The sequence below is a fragment of the Hippopotamus amphibius genome, chromosome 9, assembly GCF_030028045.1.
Source record: "Hippopotamus amphibius kiboko isolate mHipAmp2 chromosome 9, mHipAmp2.hap2, whole genome shotgun sequence".
NCBI classification, from domain to species: domain Eukaryota; kingdom Metazoa; phylum Chordata; class Mammalia; order Artiodactyla; family Hippopotamidae; genus Hippopotamus; species Hippopotamus amphibius.
The window spans coordinates 122,031,179-122,057,266 of record NC_080194.1 but is presented as its reverse complement, the minus strand read 5'-3'; the positions used below and the strand labels follow the sequence as shown (position 1 = coordinate 122,057,266).

Sequence of the window (26,088 nt, the reverse complement as noted above, 5' to 3'; positions counted from 1 at the left end):
CTTTTCAGTTTATTGTATGAAGGAGTTACACTAGTCCAAGTTAAAAGCAGACCCCAAATGGTTACATTATACAAGCTGTGAGGTTTTTAAACTTGTGACAAGGGACAGAAGGGAAATTCTACTCATTGCAAGGAAATCCTCACTTAAGCTTCAGTGAGCCAAAAGCACTTAAAACCCATGAACCTTCAGCTGGTCGTCCTTAGCCAGTCCAGTCTCCATGAGGAACTGGCATATGTTCTTGCGCTGGTCACCCTGTAGCTGAATTACTTCTCCATGTTCTGGATGCTCAATTACAGTACCATTACAGGCAAATTTCTTCTTAAATGCCTTCACTAGTTTCTTTCTATCGTAATCATCAACGATCCCTTGGACAGTAGTAAGGGTCTTCCTGCCGTTTCTCTGTGGAATTCTTCTATGGATATAATCCTCAGTGCCAGCAGGAAGCAGATCATCACCCTTACTTGCATCAGCAAAGGGGTCGAAAGAGTGGAGGTTCTGGATAGCGGACATACGATACGATTCCTTTTCCTTGGTGGAAACGGCCTGCGGAAGGCGGCGGCTGGAGAAGGCGGGCGGGGGGGACGGAGGGTCGGGAAGCGAGGGGGCTCGAGGGGGAGGCTGCTGAGTCCTCGACGGCAGCTCAGTGACTGGGTGCATTGACTCTTAACATCAAGGCTTTGATCCATGAGCACAGGATAGCTTTACATTTATTTAGATCTTCAGTTTTTTTCAACGTGTTGTAATTCTCAGCGTACAAGTCTTGCACTTGTTTTGTTACATGTATTTTAGGATAAGTTTAGTTTCTGTATCTTACTTTTCATGCTATTGTAAATAGAGTGGTTTTCTTAATTTCATTTTGGCTTGTTCATTGCAAGTGCGTAGAAATGCATTTGGTTTTTGTATACTGGTCTTACCTCCTTCAATCTTATTGAATGTGTTATTAATACTAATTGTTTTTAATGTATTTTGGGGGATTTTCTGCATAGGAGACCATGTCATCTGCGAAGAAGAGTTTCACTTCTTCCATTCTTATCTGGATGCCTTTCACTTTTCTCTCCTGCTTAAGTGCCCTGGTAGCACCTCCAGGACAGTGCTGAGCAGAAGTGCCAGAGCAGGCATCCTCATCTTGTTCCTGATCGCGGAGGAAAAGCTTTAGTCTTTCACCGTTGAACATGGTGTTACCTGTGGGTTTTTCATAGGTGCCTTGATCAGGTGGAGGAAGTTCTCTCTATTCCTGGTTTGTTGAGTTTTTTTTATCGTGAAGGGTTGAGTTTTGTCAGATGCGTTTTCTGTGTCTGTTGAGGTGTTCCTGTGGACTTGGTCCTTTATTCTATTGAAACAGTATTGAACTGTTTTTACTTTCACACTAACTCACCCTCTGATCGTCCAGACACCACCTGAGTGTTTTGCAGGTCAGTTCGTTCTGAGGGCTGAGGGCTCAGTCCTACGAGACACTCCCCCCGCCCCCAGATGCCAATGAGAAGTCTAGGTCATCACCTGTGCTTCTGACCGACCAGCTATAAATCAGGGTTCCCACGACCTCCTCCTTGGGTCCCATAACTTGCCAGGATGGCTCACAGAAATCAGGGGAACACTTTGCTTGTATTACTGCTTTATCATAAAGGACGGGACTCGGGAACGGCCAGGTGGGAGAGATGCCCAGGAAAGGTGTGGGAAGGGGTGCAGAGCCCCTGCGCCGTCCCCGAGAGCCACCCTCCCAGCCCCTCCATGTTCACCCTGAACCCCTCTGTTTGGGAGGGGGTGTGGAGGCTGCATTACACGGCAGGACCTATTAATCCCTGGCTATTGGAGATGAGCTACGTCTCCAGCCCGCTAATCCTGCGATGGTCTCCCAGCCCTCTCACAGCCCAGACCACTCGTCACCCAAAGTTGCTGGGGGTTAGAACCTGAACGTGGACCGCAGACGTCTTACACTAAGTGCTTTCCGGGGGTCACAACCCACCTTGCATGCCTGAGATAAACCCACCTGGCCGTGTGGTTGTGGGGCCTGGCCCACTGGCATCCTGTGCAGGGTCTGTGTCTGCCTTCGTATGAGTGTGTATCTGCCAATTCCTGCCTTATGCCTGGTCTGCCTTTGGGCTCAGGGGAGTCCCTGCCCCGTGGGACGAGTGGGCATGCCCCCTTCCTCATCATTCTTACATGTGCTCGGTTGTCAAGCTCTGCCCCTTCCTCCTGCAGGACGCGGACCCCCCTCATCCCTTCCCCAAGGAGATCCCGCACAACGAGAAGCTGCTGTCCCTGAAGTACGAGGTGGGCCCCCCTGCGCCCTGCCCTCCCCCACCACGGCTGACCTGAGCCTGCAGGCTGGGGTTGGTCACCGGTGTGTCTGCCACCTGGTCCGCAGAGTTTGGACTATGACAACAGTGAGAACCAGCTGTTCCTGGAGGAGGAGCGGCGCATCAACCACACGGTGAGCCTGGTGGTAGCATGGCCAGAGGCCAGGGCGTCCCTGCCACCTCCCTCCTGCCTCGGCCTCCCTTCCCCCTTGGCCTCCCTTCCCCCTTGGCCTCCCTCCCCCCTTGGCCTCCCTCCCCCCTTGGCCTCCCTCCCCCCCAGCTCCAGCCGGTGTCCCAGAGTGAGAGCTGGCCGCTCCCCGGCGCTGGGACCCATACAGGTCACGTCGTTACTGCCGAGGAAGCTGTTCTTAGGGGTGTTGGCTGTGTCGGCCAGGGTGTCCCCGTTGGTCTTGACCTGGTTGGGGGGGTCCATCCCCCCAGTGCTCCACGGCCTCTGAGAGATCGGTGGGACTGCTCTGCCTGGGACTCGGGGTCCTAGGGGCAGCCCTGTGCGTGGTGACGGTCATCCCCCATGACGGGACGTCCGGCCTCCGCACGTGCTTGTGACGCGGCCCCCCTGCAGGCCTTCCGGACGGTGGAGATCAAACGCTGGGTCATCTGTGCCACGATCGGGATCCTCACAGGCCTCGTGGCCTGCTTCATTGACATCGTGGTGGAGAAGCTGGCTGGCCTCAAGTACAGGGTTGTCAAGGACAGTATCCTTTGTCCGTGGTCACCTGGAGCCAGCACACCGGCAGGAGGAGCCCCTTACCCGTGTTCTGCCGTCAGCTGTGGGGCGGTACTGGGCAGGGGCCTGCATGTGTAGGGGTCGGGCTGTGAGGTGACCCTGAGACGCCCAGTAAGTGACCTGGACCCCAGAGGCCAGAGCACAGCCGGCTGGGAGCAGCACCCGGTGACATCACCCCACATGGTCCTTGACGAGCCCAGACATTGACAAGTTCACAGCACGGGGTGGACTGTCCTTCTCGCTCCTGCTGTGGGCCACGTTGAACGCTGCATTCGTGCTCCTGGGCTCTGCGATCGTCGCCTTCATAGAGGTAGGTGGGCGCCCCGGCTTACCCCCTGCAGTGTCTGCCAGAGCGCCTCACGGGCTGTGCTGCGGCAGAGTGCTGGCCAGGCGTCAGGCGATTCAGCCAAGACGAGGCACTGGGCCTCCCACCCCCGGCCCTGGCAGCCCCCCTGCCCCCCGCACAGGCCCTCCCCGCCCCACGCAGTGGGGAGCAGGGGCAGCGCCCAGCCCAGGGGTCTGGGTGGAGGGACTCACCCGAGGGGTCAGACACACCTGGGGCGCCCTTCCTCCTTGTGCCTGTTTGCTCCTCCCGTGTGGGGACGTTGGAAGAAGGGGCAGTGTCTGGAAGCTTCTGTCTGGGGTGCAGTGCAGTATTCCCCAGAGGGTGCAAGAGTGCTGGGCCCCTCAGTGGGTGTGACATGGACCTCTCGTCATCCTGGCACCCCTGCCTGCTTCAGGGGGTCACTGGCCCCTCCCATGCCCACGGCGTTTCCTCCCCTTGGTGGTCACTTTGTGTGTGGGTGGGGAGAGGTGAGAAGCCCTTTCCCAGGGCGGCCTGGGCACCACATGGTGCATTTTACTGGGCCTAGCGGTGGTGGCGGGAGCAGCTCACGCGGCCTGCGGGCTCAGTGCTGGCACCCCTCCTCCCAGCCAGTCGCTGCTGGCAGTGGGATCCCCCAGATCAAGTGTTTCCTCAACGGGGTGAAGATCCCTCATGTGGTCCGACTCAAGGTGAGGTGCTAGGCGGCCCCACCAGGAGCTCGGGGCTGAGCCCGGGGACTTCCTTGATGGAATCAGAAGCATTTCGTCTGTCCACCTGCACCTCCGAGACTCGCCCAGATGTGTGCTATTTGCTGTGATGAGCCTGCGTGCAGATGTGCTGACGGTTTTTATGTGAACTTTCTTTGGAAAGTGGTAAAACTGTCATATGTTCTAAATGACGTAAAAATACTTAAAGGTACGTGTGTCACGATTGCAACTGTGTAGACGTATTTTAAGTTCCATGTGGTGGTTAGTATTTCAAAATGAGAGTAGCCATGTTGAGTGGTGAGTTTTTCCTTTCTTTCCGAATTTTCCTTAATGTTGTACTTGATCTTCTGTGAAACACGCTGATTCCGAGGGGGTTGGGAGGTCAGGTTTCCTCCAGTGGCTGTTTCTGGGTGTGCAGTTGGCATGCTTTGGCCTGGGGTTTGCTGGAGCCGTCTCTTCTGCCCAGTCTGGGGAGAGGGCTCTCTGGGGAGCGGGTGGGTGGGGGTCCCGCTTGGGGTGGGGGTGCTGTGCTCCCGTGTTCTGCAGCAGGAGGGCAGGGTCCGAGGGGAGTGCTGGGTACAGGAGTCTGGAGCCTAAGGACAGAGCGACAGCTGCTGTTTGCCTGTCTTATGTGTGTACACAACTGCCCAAGACGGAAGGTCTGAGGAGACGGGTGGCAGGAAGGCGCCAGCCGCCAGCACCCCCTCCCCTCCCCTGCCCGGGTGCCCGCTGTGGCTGCTGGCCCCTCCCTGGCGCTTGTGCCTGTCAGGGGCTCACGTAATCAGGTTTCTTCCTGTGTACAGCTTTTTGCTCAGGTTCTTGGACCACGCGTGGCCTTTAATCAGACTTGGCGCATTCATTTTCCTTTCTGTTCCAGACCCTGGTGATCAAAGTGTCCGGCGTGATCCTGTCCGTGGTGGGGGGACTGGCTGTGGGGAAGGTAACTGAGCGTGGTCGCCCCAGCCTGAGTCCCTCTGCACCCGCGGGGTCCGGGGCCGGTGTGTTCCTATGGAGCTGCACCTGTGTGAGTGCAGCCATCTCTGCCTTCCAGGAGGGGCCAATGATCCACTCGGGCTCCGTGATCGCCGCTGGGGTCTCCCAGGGGAGGTCCACGTCACTCAAGCGGGATTTCAAGGTGGGTCCTCCGTGCACCCACATCCACGGCCCCCAAGACCGGGCCCCACCTCCCCCTGCAGCCTCCTTCCCTTCACCACTGAGGGTCCCCACTCTTGCCTCTGTGCTCAGGGTGGGTGTGCATTTCTGTGCAGAAATGGCACGTAGCTCTAAGCAGCACCTCACAGGAGCGTGTGCCCTAGAGGTCGGGAAGGTCACATGTGCGGGCTGCAGGTGCTCAGTTCTGGTGCTTCTTGCACAAACCTCAATGTGTAATTATTGTTGCGAATGGGTGGTTTTCTCTGGATGTTGATGGGCAGGGAAGCTGCCCGAGACCCAACCCTTCAGTCCTGCGGGCTGTGAGCCCTGTGGTTGATGAGCGGCTTGTCCAAAGGCCTCCCCTGCTTCCCTTCCATCTCCCTTCCTCCCTCCCTCACTTTTGGGCCTGTCTCGTCCCTTTCTGAGAGAAGTACCCACTCTCCGTCTGTCCTGATTCAGATCTTCGAGTACTTCCGGAGAGACACAGAGAAGCGGGACTTTGTCTCGGCAGGAGCTGCGGCCGGAGTGTCTGCTGCATTTGGGGCCCCTGTGGGTGAGGAGGGCGGCCTTGCCTGGTCTGAGAGCTTGGTGACAGCGCATGCGGGGGGAGCCAGGCTGTCCCTGCTGTGGGGGGGATGGTCTTGGCGTCTGTGGACCCTGTGCCAGGTGAGGGTGCAGGGTGGGCCTCCCAAGAGGCCCTGGTGGCTGCCTCTGTCATGGGCTTGGTTCCCTGGGGTCTGGGTGTGTGGGCGGCAGTGGGCGAGGGACTGTCTGTGGCTGGGCAGGCACATCATTGTTGGGCCCCTGACTGTTCCAGGTGGGGTGCTGTTCAGCTTGGAGGAGGGTGCATCCTTTTGGAACCAGTTCCTGACATGGAGAATCGTAAGTGCCTGGGACGGCCACCTTTCTGAGGTCTGGCAGCCCAGGCCTTGAGCCTCTGGCCAGGTGGACGCCTGGCTCGTGGCCCACACTGTGGGGTTCACACCTGAGCTTCCCATCCAGCTGGGTCCCTGAGTCATTGGCCTGGTTCTCCTCTGTCCTGATTGGGACCCCAGGCCCTGCACACCTTCTCCCAGCCCAGCCAGTGGGGCTCTGGGGCGCCTTCTCTCCCTCAGCTTCCAGAGGGTCCAGGCACCACCCAGGTGACAGGAGAGGAGGCAGCCCTGGTGCTGCAGCCATGCCCCCACACACCATTCTCCAGGCTGGGTCTCAGCCTCTGTGCCCAGTGCTGTGACTCGTCACCGTAGCCCTGACAGCATCATCTCTCTCCGTCTGCAGTTCTTTGCTTCCATGATTTCCACCTTCACCCTGAACTTCGTCTTAAGCATTTACCACGGAAACGTGTGGGACCTGTCCAGCCCCGGCCTTATCAATTTTGGCAGATTTGACACTGAGGTAACCCACTGCATCGCCCCCCTTGCTCTTGGATTCTTTCTCCGGGTGGGGCCCAGGCTGTTTGCTTAAGGTCCAGTCCAAGAGCTGGGCTTCTGGAAAGGTCTAGCTCTTAGCGGTGGGATAGAGCCCGTGTCTGTGGGCACCGAGGGCTGGAGGAACTCCAGGAGGGTGCGTCTGACCAGGTTGGGGCGCTGGTCAGCCAGCTGGTGCTTCAGGGGCACTCAGGCATCTGCAGGCTGTCAGGCAGCCTCGCTAGACTGGTGGCCGGCACTCCTGTGGCAGCTTCTAAAGGCCAAGAGGTGCAAGCAGCATTTCTGGGGGGGCCTGGGCCACGTGCTGCTGTTGCCAGGCCCAGGGAGCCGCTCAGTGGCTGGCTCTCACCTGCGGACACGTCAGGGCTCCTGGGGAAGAGCATCAGGGTTCCTGTGCATGGGCACGTCCTGTGAAACGTCCAGTCCCGAGTGTGAGCAGGAGGAGCTGTTGACAGTGGTCCTCATGGAAGGTCTGCTCTTCTTCTCTCTGCACAGACAATGGTGTACACGATCCATGAGATCCCCATCTTCATCGCCATGGGCGTGGTGGGTAAGGACTGTGACAGCGCAGACAGTGGGGACAGGGCCTGCGGGGCTCCGGGCCTGGCCCGGCTTAAAGAGCCAGAGAAGCACGTGGCTTCCACCCCTGCTGGCTGTCCCAGGGCTGCCCAGGGCGGTGGGAGGGACCCTGACCCTGGGGGGACCGCAGCTCCACTCTGGCTGGTGACAGCCCCTGGGAAGTAGATGGGCCTGGGTGGCGTTCCTTGCTCTGAAAGCCCGTGGGAGCTGAGCCCTCCATCTGTCGGCCATTTGCCATCTTGGCAGCCTCTTCCTCTTCCTTGAGTCCTGGACACTTTGTTCCTTCCTCGTCCCAGGTGGCATTCTCGGAGCCGTGTTCAACGCTTTGAATTACTGGCTGACGATGTTTCGAATCAGGTGAGATATCCTGTTTGGGGACTGAGTTGAGAGGTGTGGCCACATGGGGCATCTGAAAATAGGTTGTGGGCTCTCGCCCACAGGGCCGTGTGGAAGCCATGTGCCAAGCGTGCTGCTCCATGGTGGTTTGTGTGTGAGCGGACAGACCCGCTCGGCTGGGGGGATGGGTGCAGCTGGAGGGCGGCCCTGGCAGGGAAGGCACAGCCCGTGGACCCACCGCGGCACTGGGTTGAGGCTCTTCCAGGCATCTCTCATTGGCCTCAGCGCATTTTGCACAGGGGCATCCTGACCTGGGCACGTTTGGTCCAGTACGGGTTCTCTGCCATTAGGAGAGCTGTCACAGGAGCGCTCTGGTTTTTTGAAGTCTTTGGGGTGGGTCTTGGTCTTCTTTCTTCTTGTTCTCTTGCACCAACTTAAAACGCTGTTATGGAGGCAGCCTGAGAGCATTCAGGAGCCCAGGCAGGTTGGTCATCAAATGAGCTCAGCATCCTGGATGGCTCTCCTGAGTCGCAGGCTCAGGTTACCCAGGTTGCCGCCCTGGCCCTCCCACAGCTCGGCCCACCCTGGCTGTTCGTTCCAGGTATATTCACCGGCCCTGCCTCCAGGTGATCGAGGCCATGCTGGTGGCCGCTGTGACAGCCACAGTCGCCTTCGTGCTGATTTACTCGTCCCGGGATTGCCAGCCCCTGCAGGGAAGCTCCGTGTCCTACCCCCTCCAGGTAGGCAGCCAGGGCAGGGGGCCGGGCGAGCCTTCCTAGGGTGGGCGGGTGCTACGTCGGCCTGGGTCCTCCCAGAGTGGCAGCCTGACGGTCTGCGAGGGGACTGCAGAGGTGGGATTGTGGGCATGCACGCGGAAACCCGTGTGCACACACTCACCGCGGCACGATTCACTGCAGCCCCAGTGCCCGTCAGCAACAAGCAGGTAGACATGGTATGGTCTGTCTACATAGTGGATTTCCTCAGCTCTAGAAAGGATTGGAGCTCTGACATGTGCTCCCACACAGATGAATCTGAAAAATGCTGCTGAGTGAAAGAAGCAAGACAAAGAGGGCCATACATCGTGTGGTTCTGTTTATGGGAAACGTCCAGAACTGAAAGCATTTTGCTGGTTGCTGGGGGGTGGGGATTGTGTACTCATGGGCCTGTCACAGATGTGGGTCTGGGGCCCACAGCTGGCTCTGGCGGGGCCATGGGGTTGACCCACACAGCTTTGCTTGGAGCCCCTGCTCTGGTCAAGGCCTTCAGGGGCCCATGGCCTTGCTCAGCCTAGGGCCTGAACCTGGGGCACTGACATCTGCCTGATGAGCTGTGGGAGCAAGCTCCCGGCGGACGGCATCCGAAGCACTTGCTGGGCCTGTATCTGGCTCTTGGGCCCTGCCTCCCTGCTGAGGCAGAAGCCTGACCCCACCTGTTGCGTGCTTGGTGTCCGATGCTTGGTCCAGGCCGGGATAACCACATCCAACTGGCCCGTCCTGTCTCCTGACTTTGCAGCTCTTTTGTGCTGATGGCGAGTACAACTCAATGGCTGCGGCCTTCTTCAACACCCCAGAGAAGAGTGTGGTCAGCCTTTTTCACGACCCCCCAGGTGCGTGCCCGTGCTCTGCACTGTGTGGTTTGGCTGCGGGTCCCCATGTGGGTCCGTCCCCTCTGGCCTGGTCTGCAGCTGGCCCACAGACACTGGGCCCAGGCCTGGCTGACACCTTCTGGCCGAGCTCCTGCTGCCTCACTGCAGGGCTGGGTGCCCTGGAGCGCAGGGGCTGGCAGCCTGGGGTCAGCTGGTGGCCGGTGCCCAGTCATGCTCTCCACGCGTCTCCTTCCCTTCCTGGAGGCCGTCCTGACATTTGTTAAGATGGTCTTGCCTCTCAGGATGAGTTTTCCTTCTGGGCGCTGCTTACAGGGGTCACTTTCGGTCAGAAAACAGTCTGGTGAGTCGTATACCAGCACAGGGCCTCGCCTGGCCTCACGTTCTTAATAACAAACAGGCTCAAGCAGACGCAGACCTGCTTCCACTTCCCATCTCGGTTCCTGGAGGGGACCCAGGGGCACACACCCCTGAGAGTCAGAGCGACTGCTCTCTGACATGCTCTCCCCTCTGTCTGCGGGCCCTCTGTCTCAGCTCTAGTTGTTTCCTGCTGCAAACGCCAGCACCCAGAACTCCCTGGTGTGTGTGTGTGTGTGTGTGGTGTGTGTGTGTGTGTGTTCATGTTGTGTGTGTGTGTGTGTGTGTGTTCATGTTGCAGGAGTTTGTGCAATTTAACAGAAAAGCTTTTAAACATGGACAAGGCTGAGTACTTCCTAAAAGACACTGAGCAGGGGCAGGCGGACATCTCCGGGCCCCCTGGGGGTGCTGGCTGCAGGGTTTGAGTGACATCTTCCCACATCTAGAGTTATCTGGCCATGGCTTCCCTCCTGCATCCTCCCCTGACCCCTGATGGTCTCAGTGCCACCCGTTTCCACACAGACCTCAACAAGCACCTTCCCTCGGCCCAGTCACTGTCCTGCTGGCAGCCCCAGCTCCCCTCTGCCCTGCCTGGTGGGCAACTGCCCACACTCTGAGGGCTGGGTCCCCAAGACCCTGCACCCTGGCCTCTGAGAAGGGGGAGACTCTGGGGGTCGGGGTGCAACCAGAAGGTTGTGACAGACTACTGAGCGGGCAGCCCTGCCTTGGGTTGAGTCTGCATGGCAGGCCCTGGCCAGCACCCTGTTTGCAGGCTCCTACAACCCCATGACACTCGGCCTCTTCACCCTGGTCTACTTCTTCCTGGCCTGCTGGACCTATGGGCTCACGGTGTCGGCCGGCGTTTTTATTCCATCCCTGCTGATTGGGGCCGCCTGGGGCCGGCTCTTCGGCATCTCCCTGTCCTACCTCACAGGGGCCGCGGTGAGTGGGGGTCTGCAGGGCTGCAGCTGGGCTGGGAGGAAGGGAGGTGTTCCTGGTGCCCACCATCGCCACCCTGGGCCAGAGCAGGGGTCGTGCGTGCGGCCTTTAGGGAGGGTGCAGGTGTTGGGAGAGAGCTCAGTGTGGAAGGATGCAGTGGGTGTGGGAGGCGGGGCCTGGGGGTGCAGTGCCTCCTGGCTTCCTCCTCCCACTTGCCTCCATGGGCGCTTTAATCTTTATTCTGTGAATCTTCCATTTTTATCTTTGTCGTTCAAGTAAGACTTTGAGAAGCTGTAAGGGGTACAGCGAGCCTCACCTCGCCAGGTCCATACAGGTCACGTGTCACAGGTGTCTTTCCAAACACAGTTTTGGTTGTTTTTTCTTCTCCTATTGATACACGACTCACGTACCATAAATTGCTTTCTGTAAGTGAACGTTTGGGTGGCTCTTCAGCATGTTCACAGAGCTGTGTAACCTCGACCACGAACTAGTTCTGGGGTGTTCTTGTCACCCCAAGAGGAAATCTGTCCCCGTTAAGCAGTCACATCCGTGTCCCCCTTCCTCAGCCCCTGGTGACCACTGATCAGCTTTCTGCCTCCGTGGATGTGCCTCCTCTGATTGTTGTAGATTTGTGGTATCGTGCCTCGTGGCCTTCTGTGTTTGGCCTGTTACCGAGCATCGTGTTTTTAGGGCTCATCCATGTCATAACACAAGTCAGATCTTCACTCCTTTTTATGCTCCCTTGTGTGGCGCAGGCGTTTGTGCACGGACTGCAGTCACGGCACACATGCTGGGCGACCCCCCCACCCTAGGCGTGGCGTGCACCCTCTGGGTTCTGCAGGTGGCAGAGCTCATTCAGCGCATCACTGAGCGGGCATAGCTAGGGTGTCTACAAGCTCAGGTGGTGCTGCCGCAGTCCGTTTTTTGTTTAAACTGTAGGATTTCCTTCTGGGCCCAGTGCTGTCAGTGCATCTTGGTGCGTTTGGGTAGGGGGCTGCCACTCCTTTCCAGCACCCCCTCTGTCTTCCCTGCAGATCTGGGCAGACCCCGGCAAGTATGCCCTGATGGGAGCGGCTGCCCAGCTGGGTGAGTGCTGGCTGTGGCGTGGGCGTCCGGAGGTCAGGAGGGCCCCTCCCCTCCCTCAGCATGTGGCTGGGCAGAGTCACTGTCCCCATCTGGTGCTGTCTGGGGGGGGCCGGTCCATGAGGTTGAATGGACAGGGCAGGCACTGCACAGGGCACTGGCGGGAGGACACGGGAGGGGCCGGCGGTGCGGCCTACAGAGGCTTGTGCCCCCCCAACCCTCCCATCTCCCCGGGCAGGTGGGATTGTGAGGATGACACTAAGCCTGACGGTCATCATGATGGAGGCCACCAGCAACGTGACCTATGGCTTCCCAATCATGCTGGTGCTGATGACTGCCAAGATCGTGGGGGACGTCTTCATTGAGGTGCGGCCCATGGGAGAGACCGCCTGCCCCGCTCACCCTGGCTCTGCGGCCCCTCCCAGCACCCCTGGCCTCGGCGCCTGAGGCTGTGGGAGAGGACTGGGGGTCTGTGGCTGCAGTGAGGTTAGGGTCCCGTGGAGGCTGCCCCCTCAAGCAGCCTCTTGCATGGCCGTGCCCACCCTCTCCCCAGGGCCTGTATGACATGCACATCCAGCTGCAGAGCGTGCCCTTCCTGCATTGGGAAGCCCCGGTCACCTCGCACTCGCTCACCGCCAGGTACCCCTCCTCGGGCAGACCCCCAGGCTGGAGGGACGGGTGCCAAATGCCCTGGGAGGCTTGTTGGGGGCGGCCTGGAGTAGGACGTGGGTGCCGGGCTGGTCCTCCTGGGGCAGCACCTGGGGGTCTGGGCTCCCGGCCCCTCTGGTCTCCAGGTGTCACATGTCTGGCCGCTTCCTTCACGCTGAGCTGTTTGGGAAGCCCCCTCGGCCCAGTGGTGGGTCGTGGCACGGTTCTTCTGCAGGGAGGTGATGAGCACACCGGTCACTTGCCTGCGGAGGAAGGAGAAGGTGGGCGTCATCGTGGACGTGCTCAGCAGTACGGCGTCCAATCACAATGGCTTTCCCGTGGTGGAGGATGCTGAGGGCACACAGGTACTGCCCATCTCAGGAAGCCAGGGGCCTCGTGAGCTGGATGTGTTGGGGGCTGTAGTTCTGGCATTTCTGGTGGAATCCCGCTGGTCGCACGGCTGTGAAGACAGGTCTTTGTGAGCGCTGTCCCCGCAGCTTGGGTGGTTACTGATGCGCCTGCATGTCCCATGATCACACTCCAAACTGCACCCCCAGCTGAGGAATCGCAGCTGTGACTGTCAGGAAGGAGGTCCTGATGGAACGTGCAGCCTGCCTGCCTCCGGTGTTTGGGCCAGGGTTTGCATCTCGCCGCCACAAACACGGTAGCCTCTCGACACCTTGTGGTTGGATTCCTGCTGCCCCTCCTGGGCATTTGGGCATCCGTTAGCCTGCGCAGGTGAAATGCCTGCAGCAGGACCTGTCCTCATAGGCAGCCAGCATCGCTGGGGACCCTGAGGGGAGCCCCCAGGTGTCCTGGCGCTCTTGCCCGGCCCCTCTGGCCCAGCCAGCAGGGCAGGCCCTGGGTCCCGGGTCCCCCGCAGACAAGGATGTATCGTTTCTTGTGCAGCCGGCCCGGCTCCAGGGCTTGATCCTACGCTCCCAGCTCATTGTCCTGCTCAAGCACAAGGTAGGCCGTCGGGGGTGGTGGGAGATGCTGGATGGGGTGGGCCCTGGGCCCTTGAGGCGCCGCCTGCTGCCCACCCCACCGCCCACAGGTGTTTGTGGAGCGCTCCAGCATGGGCCTGCTGCGGCGCCGGCTGCGGCTGAAGGACTTCCGGGATGCCTACCCGCGCTTTCCTCCGATCCAGTCCATCCACGTGTCACAGGACGAGCGGGAGTGCACCATGGACCTCTCTGAGTTCATGAATCCCTCCCCCTACACGGTGCCCCAGGTGCCCAGCCCCTGCCTCTGGAGCCTTGTGCAGCCACCACCTCTGGCGGCGTTCCGGGTTCCCTGGCCATTGGGGACAGTGGTGGGGGACAAGCTCTGTAGGAGGGTGGGGGTGGCCTGCAGAGCAGGACCTGCTGGCCACAGTGGGGGCATGGCAGGAGGACAGTGGGCCCGGGGCCAGTGGGCGAGCTGAGGCTGTATCCACATTGCAGGAGGCGTCCCTCCCACGGGTATTCAAGCTGTTCCGGGCCCTGGGCCTCAGGCACCTGGTGGTGGTGGACAACTGCAATCAGGTGAGTGGGGGCCCGCTGCCTGCTGCCTCTCCCCCTGCCTGCCCACCCCCTGGGACTCCCCCAGGCTGTGCTGCCCCAGCATGCAGTGCAGGGGCTCCACGGAGGTACGGGCCGCTGGTTCCCGTGACCTGGCTTTGCTTCCGCAGGTGGTCGGGCTGGTGACCAGGAAGGACCTGGCCAGGTACCGGCTCGGGAAGGGGGGCTTGGAGGAGCTGTCTTTGGCCCAGACGTGAGGCCCTGGCCCAGGCACCTCCCCTGGGGCCCCTGCCTCGCTCCCCGGGCAAGCGGCAGATCCAGCCTCCTCCAGACCTCAGGGGCGGCCCAGCCAGCATGTGACACACGTGGGCTCCTTGTGTCCTCAGTGCTCCCCTCTCTCCGATCTCACTCCCTCAGATTTCACATACCAGTCTCCTGTTACTGACTTCCGGGAGTCAGTTTGTGCAACTGCTGCTCTCTTCCCGAGAGCCTGCAAACTTACGCGTGTATGTGTCCGCATGTGTGTGCAAGTGTGACAGCTGGCGGGCTGGGCCCCATGGGTCCAAGTGCTGCAGCCCCCAGGATAGGCCTGTTGCACCTAGAAGCACTGTGTCCTGATCACGGCCAGCTGGAGGCCTGGGCGACTTGAGGCTGCAGTGGACGCCTCTGGTCTTGTCCCTCTCGGCCCTCAGCTCAGTTTGTGGCCGTGAGGTTTGGGGTCTGGGCGGAGACCCAAGCTGGACCCACGGAGGCAAGGGCTTGGGGGAGCAGGACCACCTGGAGAGCAGGACCACCTGGAGAGCAGATGCTGGAGCCGGACTCCCAGACACCCATGCACCCCCACCCCCATTGGGTGCAGTGGGCCCTGCGCCAGGATCTGGGCTGAAGGAGAGAGCTGAGACCCTCCTGTGGGCCCAGACGCCTAATTCCAGCCATGCTTCTGTCACTGAGCCCATGTGGACGGTGCTGGGAAGGCGGGTCTTCCTAGTACTCGGGGGCCCCACCGACCACGGAGGACCCCCAGCCCCAAGTGATGTTCTGGGCATCTGTGCTTCCAGTGTTGGGGGCAGGTGGTTTCTGGAATGATCTGGCAAGCCCAGAGCAGGGATGCTCCCCTCCCAGGCCGGGCATGGCCAGATCTGGGATCCTGTGTCACCAGTGTCCCACAGGACGTTTTTTCTAAAATGACTCACGTCCTCTGCTCACTTCTGTGATGAGGTCTGTGGATGCCTTTGTGGTGGGTTGGTGAGCACTCCATCTGGGTTTTAACCCCTTTCAGGGGGGTGGGGCCTCAAAAAGCCTCTCCCTTCCTGGCAGGGGAGCACTCCATGGGGGGTGCAGGGGTCCAAGCCTGGGGATCTGAATGGGAGAAATAAAAGAATTGTACCCAGACAGCCGGTGCCAGCTTCTTGTTCCCACCCAGTGTGGACCGTGGTCCAGCATCCCTGGACTCACAGGCCCACCGGGGGTGGGGGGGTGACCCAGGATGCAGTGCCAGCGGGCGGTACCCCAGTGGGGACACTCCTGAGAGGGGATGCAGGTGAGAGGCTCAGAGACTTGAAGGTGGAGAAGCACCCAGGGCTGCCTCATACCCGTGGGAGGGAGGCCCCCGGCCACTACGTCCTTGTCCACCTGTCCAGCTGCGTTGCTCCTGGGGCTGCTGCAGAGCCCTCAGGGAAGGTGCTCTTTCCTTCCCCCTGCGTCCTGGCCACTGTCACTGTCCGCAAGCTCAGGTGCACCCAGGACGGTCAGCATGGGCCACTCGGTCAGCATGCAGCCCCGCCATGCCCCTGACCCTGAGCTCCAAGGTGTGTGTTGTGGCTGTGGGGCATCAGGCTCCCTAGGCTAGGGGTTACCTTTGAGACATTGACCTTGTCACAGGGAAGCCACCCTGACAGCACTTGAGGACAGGTCTGGGCAATAGAGAGTATGGCCACCTGGGCGGGGTGAGGGGCCTCAGTGTCCCTGCTGGCTGGAAGCAAGACAGCCCACAGCACACCCTGACTCCAGGACCAGGCGTGAGGAGAGCATGTACACTGTGTCCTCAGCTGCTCAGTGTTGATTGCATGTTGAGGGAGGTGACGTTTAGTTACACTGGGTTAAATACACTTAAAATTCACTCACTGAGGCTGCTCAAGTCACCAATGCAACTGCTCTGTGGGCGGCACCCTCTGGCCTCGTCCCCCTGTGCCCTCGGCCTGGCTGCTGGACTGACTGTGCTCAGCTGCTCCTGGGCTCCAGCCTCCCTGCTTGGGTTCTCTGACCAGAGGGCTGGTGATTGCTCCTGGGTCTCCCTCTCTTCCCGCCCAGGCCAGGGGTCTCCTGAATGTGATGCACAGGCCAGCAGCCACCCCACCCCAGCTGGCTGAGTGGTGCCCCCTCAAACCCTTCCCAAAACGGGCAGTTGGGGAGGCCTTGCCGGAATGGGAAAACTGAGGGCTCAGGTTCCACTGGCAGTTGGGCTGGGAAGTCAGGAGGTTCTGGTGAGAAAAAGAAGGTTCCAGAAGACCCCCTGCTGCCCCACCTACCTTGCTTTTGTCTTGGAAGGAGAGATGTGAGGTCAGAGCTACCACATCACACCCCACGTGCTCCCCACCGGACCCCAAACTCTCCTGCCTCTTTCTGCCCTCCCCTCCCCCCCACTCCAACCGCCCTGGGGTCCAGCTCTGGGCAGCCCAGGGCCTCTTGGCAGCGGCCAAAGCCACAGGCAGGGCTGTGGTGAAGCTGTGTCAGGTGAGTTGAGACTGGAGCTGGGAGGACTGTCCAGGCAAGAGCCTGTGCAGAAGGTCTGGGCTGCGTGGGACAGTTCAGCCTCCTGACCCCTAGCTCGCCTCACAGCCCAGATGCTCCCTCTGGAGCTGGCCAGGCGGGCACTGTCCCATTTCTGCTGCCCAATGCTGTGCGTCCTTAGGTGGGGGCCTGGATCTCTCTGAGCCTGAGCTTCCTGCGTGGACAGCAAGAGCTGAGCTCTCTCCGGGCCTCGTTTTGTGACCCAGCGGGATGAGCCACGGTGAGCTCAGTGGGCACACTCAGCAGGGTTTGGGGTTCCTGTTACCCTGGGCTCCATCTGGGAGAACGTCCCCCGTCGGCCCTGAAGGCAAACCCCGAGGTGCCTTCTTATAGAGCCGGCAGGCAGCAACCCCTCGTCAGGGGTCTCGCCCCCCTGCCAGCTGAGCACCGTCAGCCGGGAGAACCTGGAGCTCCTCCTGGAGGAAGGGCTGGCCAGCCCCGAGCCCTTGAGTCTGGAGGAGGTCTCGGGGAGGTGTGAGTCCAGCTGCCTGCTGTCCACTGCTTCGGTCCCAGAGCAGGACACCCTGAAACCCTGGAAGCAGCTGGAGCGGTGGTGAGCCCCATGGGGAGCAGGGGCAGGGGAGCCACGCGGTCAGTCTCTCCACACATGAGGCCGACGTGGTCCACTCCTCGCCCTGCCAGGGTGGCCGAACTGCAGGCAGAGGTGGCGTCCCTGCGGGGACACAAGACCCGCTGCGAGCATGCCACGCTGAGCCTGCTGCGGGAGCTGCTGCAGGTGCGGGCCTGCCTGCAGCTTCAGGACTCGGAGCTGGAGAGGCTGCAGCAGGCGGCTCAGGCCCCTGAAAAGGAGGCCCTCCAGGTGGGGTGCGTTGGCTGGGAGGTGGCGTCCCCAGGAGCTGGGGCAGCTTTTCCCGGGACCCTGAGCCCCGCTCAGCCCTTGCTGCCCAGGCCCCAAGCCTCGGGTCTGGCTCTGCGGGCCCCAGTGTCTGTGCTGGTAGAGCTGGTCAGGCCCCCGGCCTGCACTCGGCCCACTTCTCCATCTTGCAGTTCTCCAGCCTGCAGAACCAGAACCAGATGCAGGCCCTGGACAAGAGGTACCCCCCAACCCGCAGAGCAGGCTTAGCGGGAGGGAGAGGGGCTCCGGGGAAGCAGCAGCTGCTGCCAGGTCATTCTAGACATCAGCCCTGGGCTTTTGTTTCCTCCAGTTTGGTGTCTTGCTCAGGTAAGCAAACATGTCCACGGCCCAACTCCAGAAGGTCTGGTAGCTGGAGCCTGGAAGGCTGTGGAGCTTGGAAAAGGGGCGGGAGGCTTGCTGCCGGGTCCCTTGGCTGGGCCGCCACCCCAAAGGCTGCCCAGCCTGCTCCTGGCTGCCAGGAGGGGGCAGGGCAGGCCCCAGGCAGAAGCAGATCTTGTGTCCAGGCTGGTGGAGGTCCGGGAGGCCCTGACCCAGATCAGGAGGAAGCAGGCGCTCCAGGACTCTGAGCGGAAGGGTACCGAGCAGGAGGCCAGCCTCAGGTGGGCCCCTCAGGAGGCTGTCTCTGGACCTGCCGTGTGGTCGTGTGGGAGTCACCAGAGCAGGACAGGCATCCCCACCCCTCCCCTTCCCCATCAGTCACGCTCATGGGGAGTCCAGCTCTCTCTGTCCTGGGCGGGGTCATAGATTGGGCTTCTGGCTCTGCACATTCACCCAGGTGGGGTTGGACCTCCTCCTCTGCCGGCCTGCAGGTCAGCCTTGGCCCACCAGATGCAGGCTTGGTCTGAAAAGGACTCCGTGTCCAGGGCCCCGCCAGCCTCTCTGTAGCTCTCCACCAGGCCCTCTGGCTGACTGGGCTGCTGTGACCTGCAGCCGTTGCCTTCAGGTTGTCTCAGCTGACCGAGAAGCTGAAGCAGGAGGAACGGGACCGGGAGGTGGCCTGCGAGGCCCTGCAGAAGAGCCAGGAGGAGGCCAGCCAGAGAGTGGACCATGAGGTGGCCAGGATGCAGGTACCCGGGAGGCCGGGGCCAGGCCCAGGCGGGGCTCTGGCATCTGGGCTGCCAGCAAGATGGTCTGTGCAGGAGATCCCCTACTTTCCCCAGCCCACGTCTTCTCCGTTGGCGGGGTGTTCCTTCACACCAGCTCTTGTTTTGGTTCCGTCTGTGTGTTTGGACCCAGGGACTGGCTGACCCCCAAGTCCCACACTGTCTGCTACAGTGGCCACTGGCCATAGGTGTCTCTGTATGTTGCAATTTAAAACTCAGTTCCTTGGTCACAGGAGCCACAGGGCAGTGCTCTGTAGCCACGTATGGCCAGTGGCTGCTGATTCGGCTGTGCCGAGATGGAGTGTGTCCTCCATCACAGAAAGTCCATCATTAGCACCAGTGCTGTCGCGACCGCTGCTCCCCCATCTCCTCTTCCCCTTGTGACCAGCACCCAGATCAAGAACTAGAACCTCGTAGCCCAAGGCCCCTTCCTTGGCCATTTCTAGCTTCAGTGCTTCCCTCCATGCGAAGTGGAAGTCCCTTCCTGACGGTGGGACAGGGGCTAGGGAGGGGTGCCTCTGGACCCAGCCTCTTCAGCTCTGCAAATAGAGACCAGGGACCGTGCCACATCCCCAGCTGCTGCCCGCATAGCTCAGCTGCTCAGCTCCATGCGTGCCCCTCCTGCTGCCCTGTGGGAAGCTGGTGTCTTGGCTCCATTGAGAGGCGGGAGCTCCAGGAGGCATCAGGCCTGGGATCCCTCACGCCTGGCTGGCCCGTGTCCCACCAAGCGCACCCCGGGGCTGGGGTCAGCACCCTGCCGCTCCTGCCTGGTTTTTGTGAATAAAGTTTTGTCGGCACATGGTCATTTGTCTACTGCTACCCACGGCTACTTTTGCACTGAAACCACAAAGTGGGCAGGGGGCTTATGACAGAGACTCTGCGGCCCATAAACCCCAAACGTCAGCTCTCTGGTTCTTTACAGAAACAGCCGAGCCCTGTTCCAGGTCCCCCTACGTGGGGCAGAAAGGCTGATGGGGGCTCAGGGCACACCTACTCTGGGCTGTGGGCAGCCCTCCCAGCCCTAGAAGGACTTGTGGCCGTGGAGAGGGTGCCTCTTGCCTGTGGGCGTCTGAGGAGGGGAGACATCCAGGCTGGGCCTGGACCCTCGTCTCCTGCCCTTAGACCCTTGGTGCAGCAGGAAAGGAGCTGATGGAGGGAGAAGAGAAAGAAGAGGGAGAAGAGAGAGGGGCCCCACCCTGGGCCTGGAGGGCAAGTGCGGACAGTGTGTGTATGCGCACACATGTCAGCGGGGATGTGCACATGTGCACGAGTGTGTGTGCGTGTGTGAGCACATGCTCACAAGTATACTCAGCCTCCCTGCCCTGAGCTCCCTGGCAGGGATGTGATCTGGTGGCTGCTCTGCCATCTTCCCTGGTGAGGTCTGGTGGTCACCGTGAGGACCATGTGTGAGCCCGTGGAGGTTGGCCTTCAGACCCTTCACAGCCCTCCTGCCTGGCCCTCAGGGACACGTGTCCCTTGTGCCCTGCCTTCCTTCCTAAGGAGAGTGTGACAGGCCTGGCCCTGCAGGGCACACGGAACCAGGGTCCCCTCCAACAGAGATGGTTAGGCAGGAGAACAGCAAGTCCCCAGTGGCGGTGTGGGTGAGGGGACAGGTGAGGGGGATGCCCATGGGGAGCCCGCACGGCAACCATGTGGCCCCCTCCGCAGGCCCAGATGACTAAGCTCGGGGAGGAGATGAGCCTCCGCTTCCTCAAGAGGGAGGCCAAGCTATGTGGCTTCCTGCAGAAGAGCTTCCTTGCCCTGGAGAAGGTGGGCACCATTGGGCGGCGGGGTGGCCAGCCCCCCACTCCTCAGGCTCACAGCAGCTGGTGGGGTCTCCCCACAGAGGATGAAGGCCTCAGAGAGCGCGCGGCTGAGGGCGGAGAGCAGCCTGCGGGAGGAGCTGGAGAGCAGGTGGCAGCAGCTCAAGGAGCTGGACACAGAGCACATGCGGGCCCTGCGGGGGCAGTGCCAGGTGGGCAGCACGGTGGGTGCGGGCTGGGCCCCTACCAGAGCCTGGTGGGTCTCAGGCCACCTCTGCCCGGCAGCAGGAAGAGTGCCACCTCCTGGAGCAGTGCCGGGGCCTGGACAAGGCTGTGGTCCAGCTGACCGAGTTCGTGCAGCAGAACCAGGTGTCACTGAACCGCGTCCTGCTGGCCGAGCAGAAGGCCTGGTGGGTGTCTGAGCTGGGTCTCAGGTGGGGCAGGTAGGAGCGGTCCAGCTCCCCTGATCCCAGCATCCTGAGCCCAGAGCAAGGCCCAGCAGGGTGCCTTGGGGCCGAGAAGCTGCCCTTTAATGGGGGCTTCCCTCTCTCCCCCAGCCTGTCCTCGAGGGGTAGCTTTGCATGGCAGCGGTGGACACAGCCCTGTCTTGGTGGCCCCTGTGATGACACTCATTCTCTTCTCCCTGGGGCCACCTGGAAGGTTCTGAAGCCAGTACCCAGGCTCCCCGCCCTGGCCCAATGCCGAGGAGTGGGCCAGCCTTGGCTGAGGGACAGTCTCTCTCAGTGGTACCCACCCCTAGGGATGCCAAGGGGCAGTTGGAGGACAGCCGGGCCGGGGAGCTGGCCACCTACCTGCAGGAGAGCCTGGAGGCCATGCAGCTGGCCGGCGAGCTGGCCCAGCAGGAGATGCACAGTGCCCTGGAGCTGGTGAGGCGGCAGGGCCGTGGCTGGGCTCACAGGGTCCCCCACCTGTGTAGGCAGCACACTCAGCCTAGCCTCCCACAGCTCCAGGAGAAGAGCCAGGCCCTGGAGGTGTCCATGGCTGAGCTGGTGAGGCAGGTGAAGGACATGAGTGACCACTTTCTGGCCCTGAGCTGGAGGCTGGACCTGCAGGAGCAGACGCTGAGCCTGAGGCTGCGTGAGGTGAGTGTGCGGAGCTGCCCAGGGAAGATGCGGCCAGATGGGAGGGGTCCCGCCGCCCCCAGGGTGGAGGACTGACCTGTGGGTCCCAAACCCACCCAACAAGTATCCACAGGCCCAGGGCCCTGACCACACAGGGGCTCCCCTGAGCTACCAGCAGAGCAGCCTTCACCCTTGGGTTCCTTTTTCTCCTTTTCTAACAGCTTTATTGAGGCTCAGTACACACATCATACAATTCACCCTTTCAAAGTGTGTAATTCCCTGGTTCTGTGTATATTCAGAGTTGTACAACCACCACCACAATCACTTTTAGGATCTTTCCATCCCCTCAAAAGGAAACCCGGTGCATTAGCGGTCACTCCCCCCTCCCAGCCCCTGGCAAACACTGATCTGCTTTCCGTCTCTGTGGATTTGCCTGCTCTGGACGTTTCATATAAATGGATTCAAGTGCTCTTCGGCCTTTTGTGAGCTTGTCTCACTGAGCACCCGTGATTGCAGTTCATCTACATCGGGGCCTGTATCCGTGCTCTCTTCCTTTTCATGGCTGCCATATTTCACTGTGTGGATGGGCTATAGCTTAACCGTTTGTCAGCTGATGGACACTGGGCTGGTGCCCTTTTGATGCCCTTAGTGCTGCTGTGAACACGTGTACACCCTTTGACGGTGGGGTGGCTCCCCCATCCTCTGTGGTGGGTGGGCTACTTGTTGCCTGTCCCTGTCCACACCGACTCATGGCAGCTGGGGCTGTCTCGGGGAAGGGAGCCAGCCAGACCTTCTTAGGGATGTGGCTCTGCTCAGCCTGGCGACCCTGCCCGGGAGGACCAGGGCCCCCAGAGTGTGCCAGGGCAGGCTACCCAGGGTGTGTCCAGTCAGTGTGGACATGCTCGGAGTTGAGGCGGGAGCCCAGTGCCCTGCAGGAGGTCTGTGGTATGGGGGCGGCCGTCTCGGGCCCAACTCTGGCTGCAATGGGGCTGGTCTGTCTGCCTGTCTCTTCCTCTCTGGGCGGCTCCAGCCCTCACTGGTGTCCGCACCGCAGGCACAGGGTGAGTGGGAGGTCGCAGAGCAGCGATGGCAGGAAGGCCTGGCGCGGTGTCGAGAGGAAGCCGAGGCGCACCTGCGGGAGGTGCAGGAAAGAGTGGTCAGCCTGCCCCAGCAGGTGGGTGAGGGCCGGGGTGGCCTCCCCCTCCCCGCTGTGCCCACCCTTAGCCGCCCGCCTGCTCCGCGTTTCAGATGGAGGCTGTCGCCAACAAGTGCGTCCTTCACAAGAGCGACTCAGACTTCAAGATCTCCTCTGAGGTCAAAGCCAGGTGAGGCAGCCGGCTCCCTGTCACAGCCTGGCAGGACCTCCAGGGGCTGGGCTGGTCCCACCTCAGAGGGCATGGCTGTCAGAATGACCCTGCTGCATCACAGGGATTCCTAAAAGTGGTCTGTTCTCCTCAAGCCCCTGCACCCAGTCCCCACCCAGCCTGGGCCTGGCCCCTGCCAGCTGTTGGGCACCACCCCACCCGTGCCCACTGGAGGATGGCAAGGCTGGGCACCCCATGCTCTGCCCAGGGCCTCCTCCCTCCAGCTGCCCTGCCCCCAGCTTCCCCGCAGAGCCCGGCAGCGCCAGCCTCCTATGCCTACAGAGAGTTCGAGGTTGAGGCCGTGAGGCAGGAGCTGGCCACTCTCCTGTCCTCCGTGCAGCTGCTCAGAGAGGACAACCCTGGGCGGAAGATCGCCGAGATCCAGGGCAAGCTGGCCACGGTATCCTTGGGCCCCTGGGCCTGGCACACTCGGCAGGGGGCTGGGGGAGGCTGGCTCAGACAGGGGCAGTCCCTTTGGAGGGGCCCAAGTAGACCTCCCCTCACCCAGGGAGTCTCAGGTCCAGGACACCCGTTCCACGGTGTGAGGGGTGAGGCTGCTGGGTGGTCTGCATGTCTCAGCCTCTGGAAGTACCAAATGGGGACTCCTATCTGGAGCTCCCAAATGCTGGGGTACAGCAGCGATCACAGTGAAAAGAGAAACCCTGAGCTCTTGCCAGGTCCTACGTTGTCATCGGGCTAAGTGATGCACCTGGCTCCCAGCGGGAGGTGAGGCCGTGCACGTCAGGGGCTGGCTCCTGCCCCAAGTGACTGGGGTGGGGGCCACCCCCGAGTCTGCAGACTGCCTGCGTCTGCGCCCATGAGCGGGGCGGGGCGGGGCGGGTTTAGTTTCAGAACCAGATGATGAAATTAGAAAACAGCATCCAGGACAACAAGATCATCCAGAATCTCAAGTTTAATACGGAAACCAAGCTGGTGAGAGGCAACCCCCTCGCTGCCCCGCCGCCTCACCCCAGGCTCCAGGGCCTCCCAGCCCCTGCGGGTGGGCTGCCTTTCTGTGAGCAGAGCCTGGATCCCAGCTGCCCTCACCACCCCAGCCTGGCCACCCCCTAGCTTTTTGGTCTGCCCAGCCGTCCGTCTGTCTGCATGTCTGGCCCAAGCAGCGTCTCCCGGCAGATAAGGCCCGGTTTGCCCAGAGGGAGATAAATCCCGTTGGCTGTTCTGCTCCTTCTGGTACAATTCCTGCGTCCACAGCGCACAGAGGAGATGGCCACCCTGCGGGCGAGCATGATGCGTCTCTGGAGCGAGGAGGGCCCCTGGGCCCTGACGCTGGGCAGCAGGAGGGTCCTCATGTCCCTGGTGAGGCAGCAGTTCTTTGTCAAGGACGTGGCCCCCGACGAGGTGGTCCCTGTGAACCGCTGGGGCGTGTATCAGGCCTTGAGGTGGGCAGCGGGGAGCCACCTTCCAGAGCCCCCTCCAGACCAGGGTTCAGGGCTGGGAGGATCCCGAGGGCAGTGGGTGGAGGCGAGGTCTGGGCCGTGAGCTGTGTCTCTGGGCAGGTGGCTGCAGTGGAAGGCGGTCCTCATGAACCTGGCAGCCCGGCGGAGGCCGAGCCTGGTCTTGGAGAAGTCCTTTGGCCAGAAGCCTACCCACCGGCTCTCATCCCTGCCCCTTTCCCAGAAATAAAGGTGCCCGCCCCACGCCTCGGAGTCTGCGATTCCCTCCCCGGGGGGTCAGGAGGTCCCGGGCAGGGGAGTGGCCAAGAAGGCCTTCCCTAGACTCCCAGAACCCCTGCTCCTGCTCAAGCCGCCAAACCCCAGGCCCCACTGCTCCCCAGGGCCTCCTGCCCAAGGGCACAGTGGCCTGAGCCCCCACACGGAGCCAGCAGCGCGTTGGTTCAGGCATTCAGACGGCACCCCCCCACCATGGTGACCAGCCCTGCCACCTGCTGCGGGTACCACCAGCAGGGGCCCCCTGGGGCCAGGTGGGCGGGCAGTGTGGAGGACTGCCCTTCGCCACTGACTGGAACCTTGGGGGCTGGTCTGGGGGGGAATGGGGCTCACCCAGAGGGAGACCTGGCGTGTAGACCTCCTGAGCCCACCGCCTCTGAGGGGCCGCAGCTCCGTCTTCCCTCCTGTGGGCAGAGCTCCTGGGTGGCCCCTGCCCATTCCCTGCCCTGGCCTGGGAAGTCCCCACCTGAGCTGGTTTGTCCCCTGGTGGCTGCCCTGGTTGGAGGTCCCCGAGGGCTCCTTTCAGGATGGCAGTAAGGAGAGCCCAGACCTCTGTTGCCCTCAGCTCGCCCCACTGACCCTTGCGCGATGACTAGGCCTCGGCCAGCTGCACCCCCTCCAGGGCCTGGGCCCCCCCGCTCAGCAGCTCGGGGCCGGCCTCTGCCGACCAGCTGGCCAGCAGGTCGCTGAAGTCAGGCGTACCGGGGTGCAGCAGGCCCAAGGGGCTGGGTGCCGGCTCCTTCCAGAAGGAGGGGGGGAGCTTCCTCTGGGTCATGGGGGTGATGTGGCCGTACTTCTGCTCCAGCCTGAGTTGGCGGCTGGCTGCTACCCTGGGCCCTGAGTACTGCCGCAGCCCGTAGTCAAAGAGCTCAGCCAGGGGCCCCAATGGCTGCGGCCCGTCCCCACCAAGGCCTGGACCACACGCCTGCCCCTCAGGGCCCCCAGGAGAGCAGACCCTGGGCTCAGTGGCCTCGTTGTCTTCTGGGGGGGCACTCTGGACCAGGCACACCAGATCGGCGCAGGAGAGCTCCTTGGCAGAGCTGCTGGCCAGGTGGCCGTCAGCGTAGATGTCAGGGTCCTGCCTCCGGTCCTTGCGGCCAAAGTACCGCTGGATGTCGCCGCTGATGAGCTCAGAGAACCGCAGCAGCTGCAGCGGTGTCCCTGGGATGCTGGGGTCCAGGGGGGCCACTTCTTGAGCCCAACCTGAGTTCCGGGGGGCTGGGCTGTGGCCCTCTGGCTCCTCGACCTCCAGCTCCTCCTCCCCATCCTCCTCCTCTTCTTCCCCTTCCTCCTCCTCCTCCTCAGAAGTTTCTGGGGCCTCCAGGTCTGAGGGCAGGAAGCCGTGGGACGGCAGAGGCAGCCGGAAGTCACAGAGAGGCCGGATTACGCCCGCGGCCATCTCTCCACACTGAGCTTCTGGGGCCGCTGGCACAAGCTGGGGAGGAAGGCGGAGGGGGACAGGTTAGTGGTCAGGGCCTGCAGCCCTCCTAGGGGAATGATCGCGTCAGGCTTGGGGGTCGGGCCCTGAGCTCAGAGGCAGGTGACGTTTGGAGAGAGAGGTGGTGGGCACTTTGGGGGGCGGTTGGGCATGGCAGGAGTTGGGGGAGCTGCAGGGCGCAGGCTGCAGTCACGGGCCAGACGAGCGTACATCCTGTCCCATAGGGAGGGTGGCTGACAGGACACTGCCATTGGAATAGTGACTCAGAGAGAGAAGCAGG

The 26,088-nt window shown here is 61.6% G+C and overlaps 4 protein-coding genes across 6 annotated transcripts in view; 2 read left to right on the top strand and 2 right to left on the bottom strand.

Annotated features, from left to right (window-relative positions):
• Positions 1-14,261, top strand: part of CLCN7 (chloride voltage-gated channel 7) — a 23,985-nt gene extending 9,724 nt beyond the window's left edge. For 2 of the 3 annotated variants that reach the window (XM_057747719.1, XM_057747718.1), the window contains 23 exons: positions 2,200-2,271; positions 2,366-2,431; positions 2,881-3,013; positions 3,246-3,355; positions 3,979-4,059; positions 4,955-5,017; positions 5,129-5,212; positions 5,689-5,782; positions 6,047-6,111; positions 6,508-6,624; positions 7,152-7,206; positions 7,532-7,592; positions 8,173-8,311; positions 9,084-9,177; positions 10,304-10,473; positions 11,505-11,556; positions 11,792-11,919; positions 12,107-12,192; positions 12,437-12,566; positions 13,111-13,170; positions 13,259-13,435; positions 13,647-13,727; positions 13,874-14,261. In XM_057747719.1, the coding sequence (XP_057603702.1) occupies positions 2,200-2,271; positions 2,366-2,431; positions 2,881-3,013; positions 3,246-3,355; positions 3,979-4,059; positions 4,955-5,017; positions 5,129-5,212; positions 5,689-5,782; positions 6,047-6,111; positions 6,508-6,624; positions 7,152-7,206; positions 7,532-7,592; positions 8,173-8,311; positions 9,084-9,177; positions 10,304-10,473; positions 11,505-11,556; positions 11,792-11,919; positions 12,107-12,192; positions 12,437-12,566; positions 13,111-13,170; positions 13,259-13,435; positions 13,647-13,727; positions 13,874-13,960 (2,205 nt within the window). In that variant the 3' untranslated portion in view covers positions 13,961-14,261. Of the gene's footprint in view, positions 1-2,199; positions 2,272-2,365; positions 2,432-2,880; positions 3,014-3,245; positions 3,356-3,978; positions 4,060-4,954; positions 5,018-5,128; positions 5,213-5,688; positions 5,783-6,046; positions 6,112-6,507; positions 6,625-7,151; positions 7,207-7,531; positions 7,593-8,172; positions 8,312-9,083; positions 9,178-10,303; positions 10,474-11,504; positions 11,557-11,791; positions 11,920-12,106; positions 12,193-12,347; positions 12,567-13,110; positions 13,171-13,258; positions 13,436-13,646; positions 13,728-13,873 lie in introns of those variants that run through there. The other variant, XR_009055361.1, reaches the window with a different exon arrangement.
• On the bottom strand, positions 2-646 carry LOC130860018 (eukaryotic translation initiation factor 1-like). Its single transcript, XM_057747724.1, has one exon. The coding sequence runs from the start codon at positions 508-510 to the stop codon at positions 169-171; it is 342 nt and encodes a 113-aa protein (XP_057603707.1). The 5' UTR covers positions 511-646; the 3' UTR covers positions 2-168.
• On the top strand, positions 13,713-25,434 carry CCDC154 (coiled-coil domain containing 154). The gene is made up of 18 exons (XM_057747720.1): positions 13,713-13,727; positions 16,615-16,713; positions 16,827-17,046; positions 17,136-17,313; positions 17,502-17,548; positions 17,874-17,969; positions 18,314-18,437; positions 20,142-20,243; positions 20,320-20,448; positions 20,525-20,646; positions 20,997-21,123; positions 21,202-21,339; positions 22,373-22,492; positions 22,567-22,643; positions 22,965-23,082; positions 23,529-23,615; positions 23,895-24,082; positions 24,200-25,434. The coding sequence occupies exons 2-18, from the start codon at positions 16,704-16,706 to the stop codon at positions 24,324-24,326; spliced, it is 2,010 nt and encodes a 669-aa protein (XP_057603703.1). The 5' UTR covers positions 13,713-13,727; positions 16,615-16,703; the 3' UTR covers positions 24,327-25,434.
• On the bottom strand, positions 24,429-26,088 carry PERCC1 (proline and glutamate rich with coiled coil 1). Its single transcript, XM_057747721.1, has one exon. It carries the CDS (start codon positions 25,767-25,769, stop codon positions 24,963-24,965), a length of 807 nt encoding a protein of 268 aa, XP_057603704.1. The 5' UTR covers positions 25,770-26,088; the 3' UTR covers positions 24,429-24,962.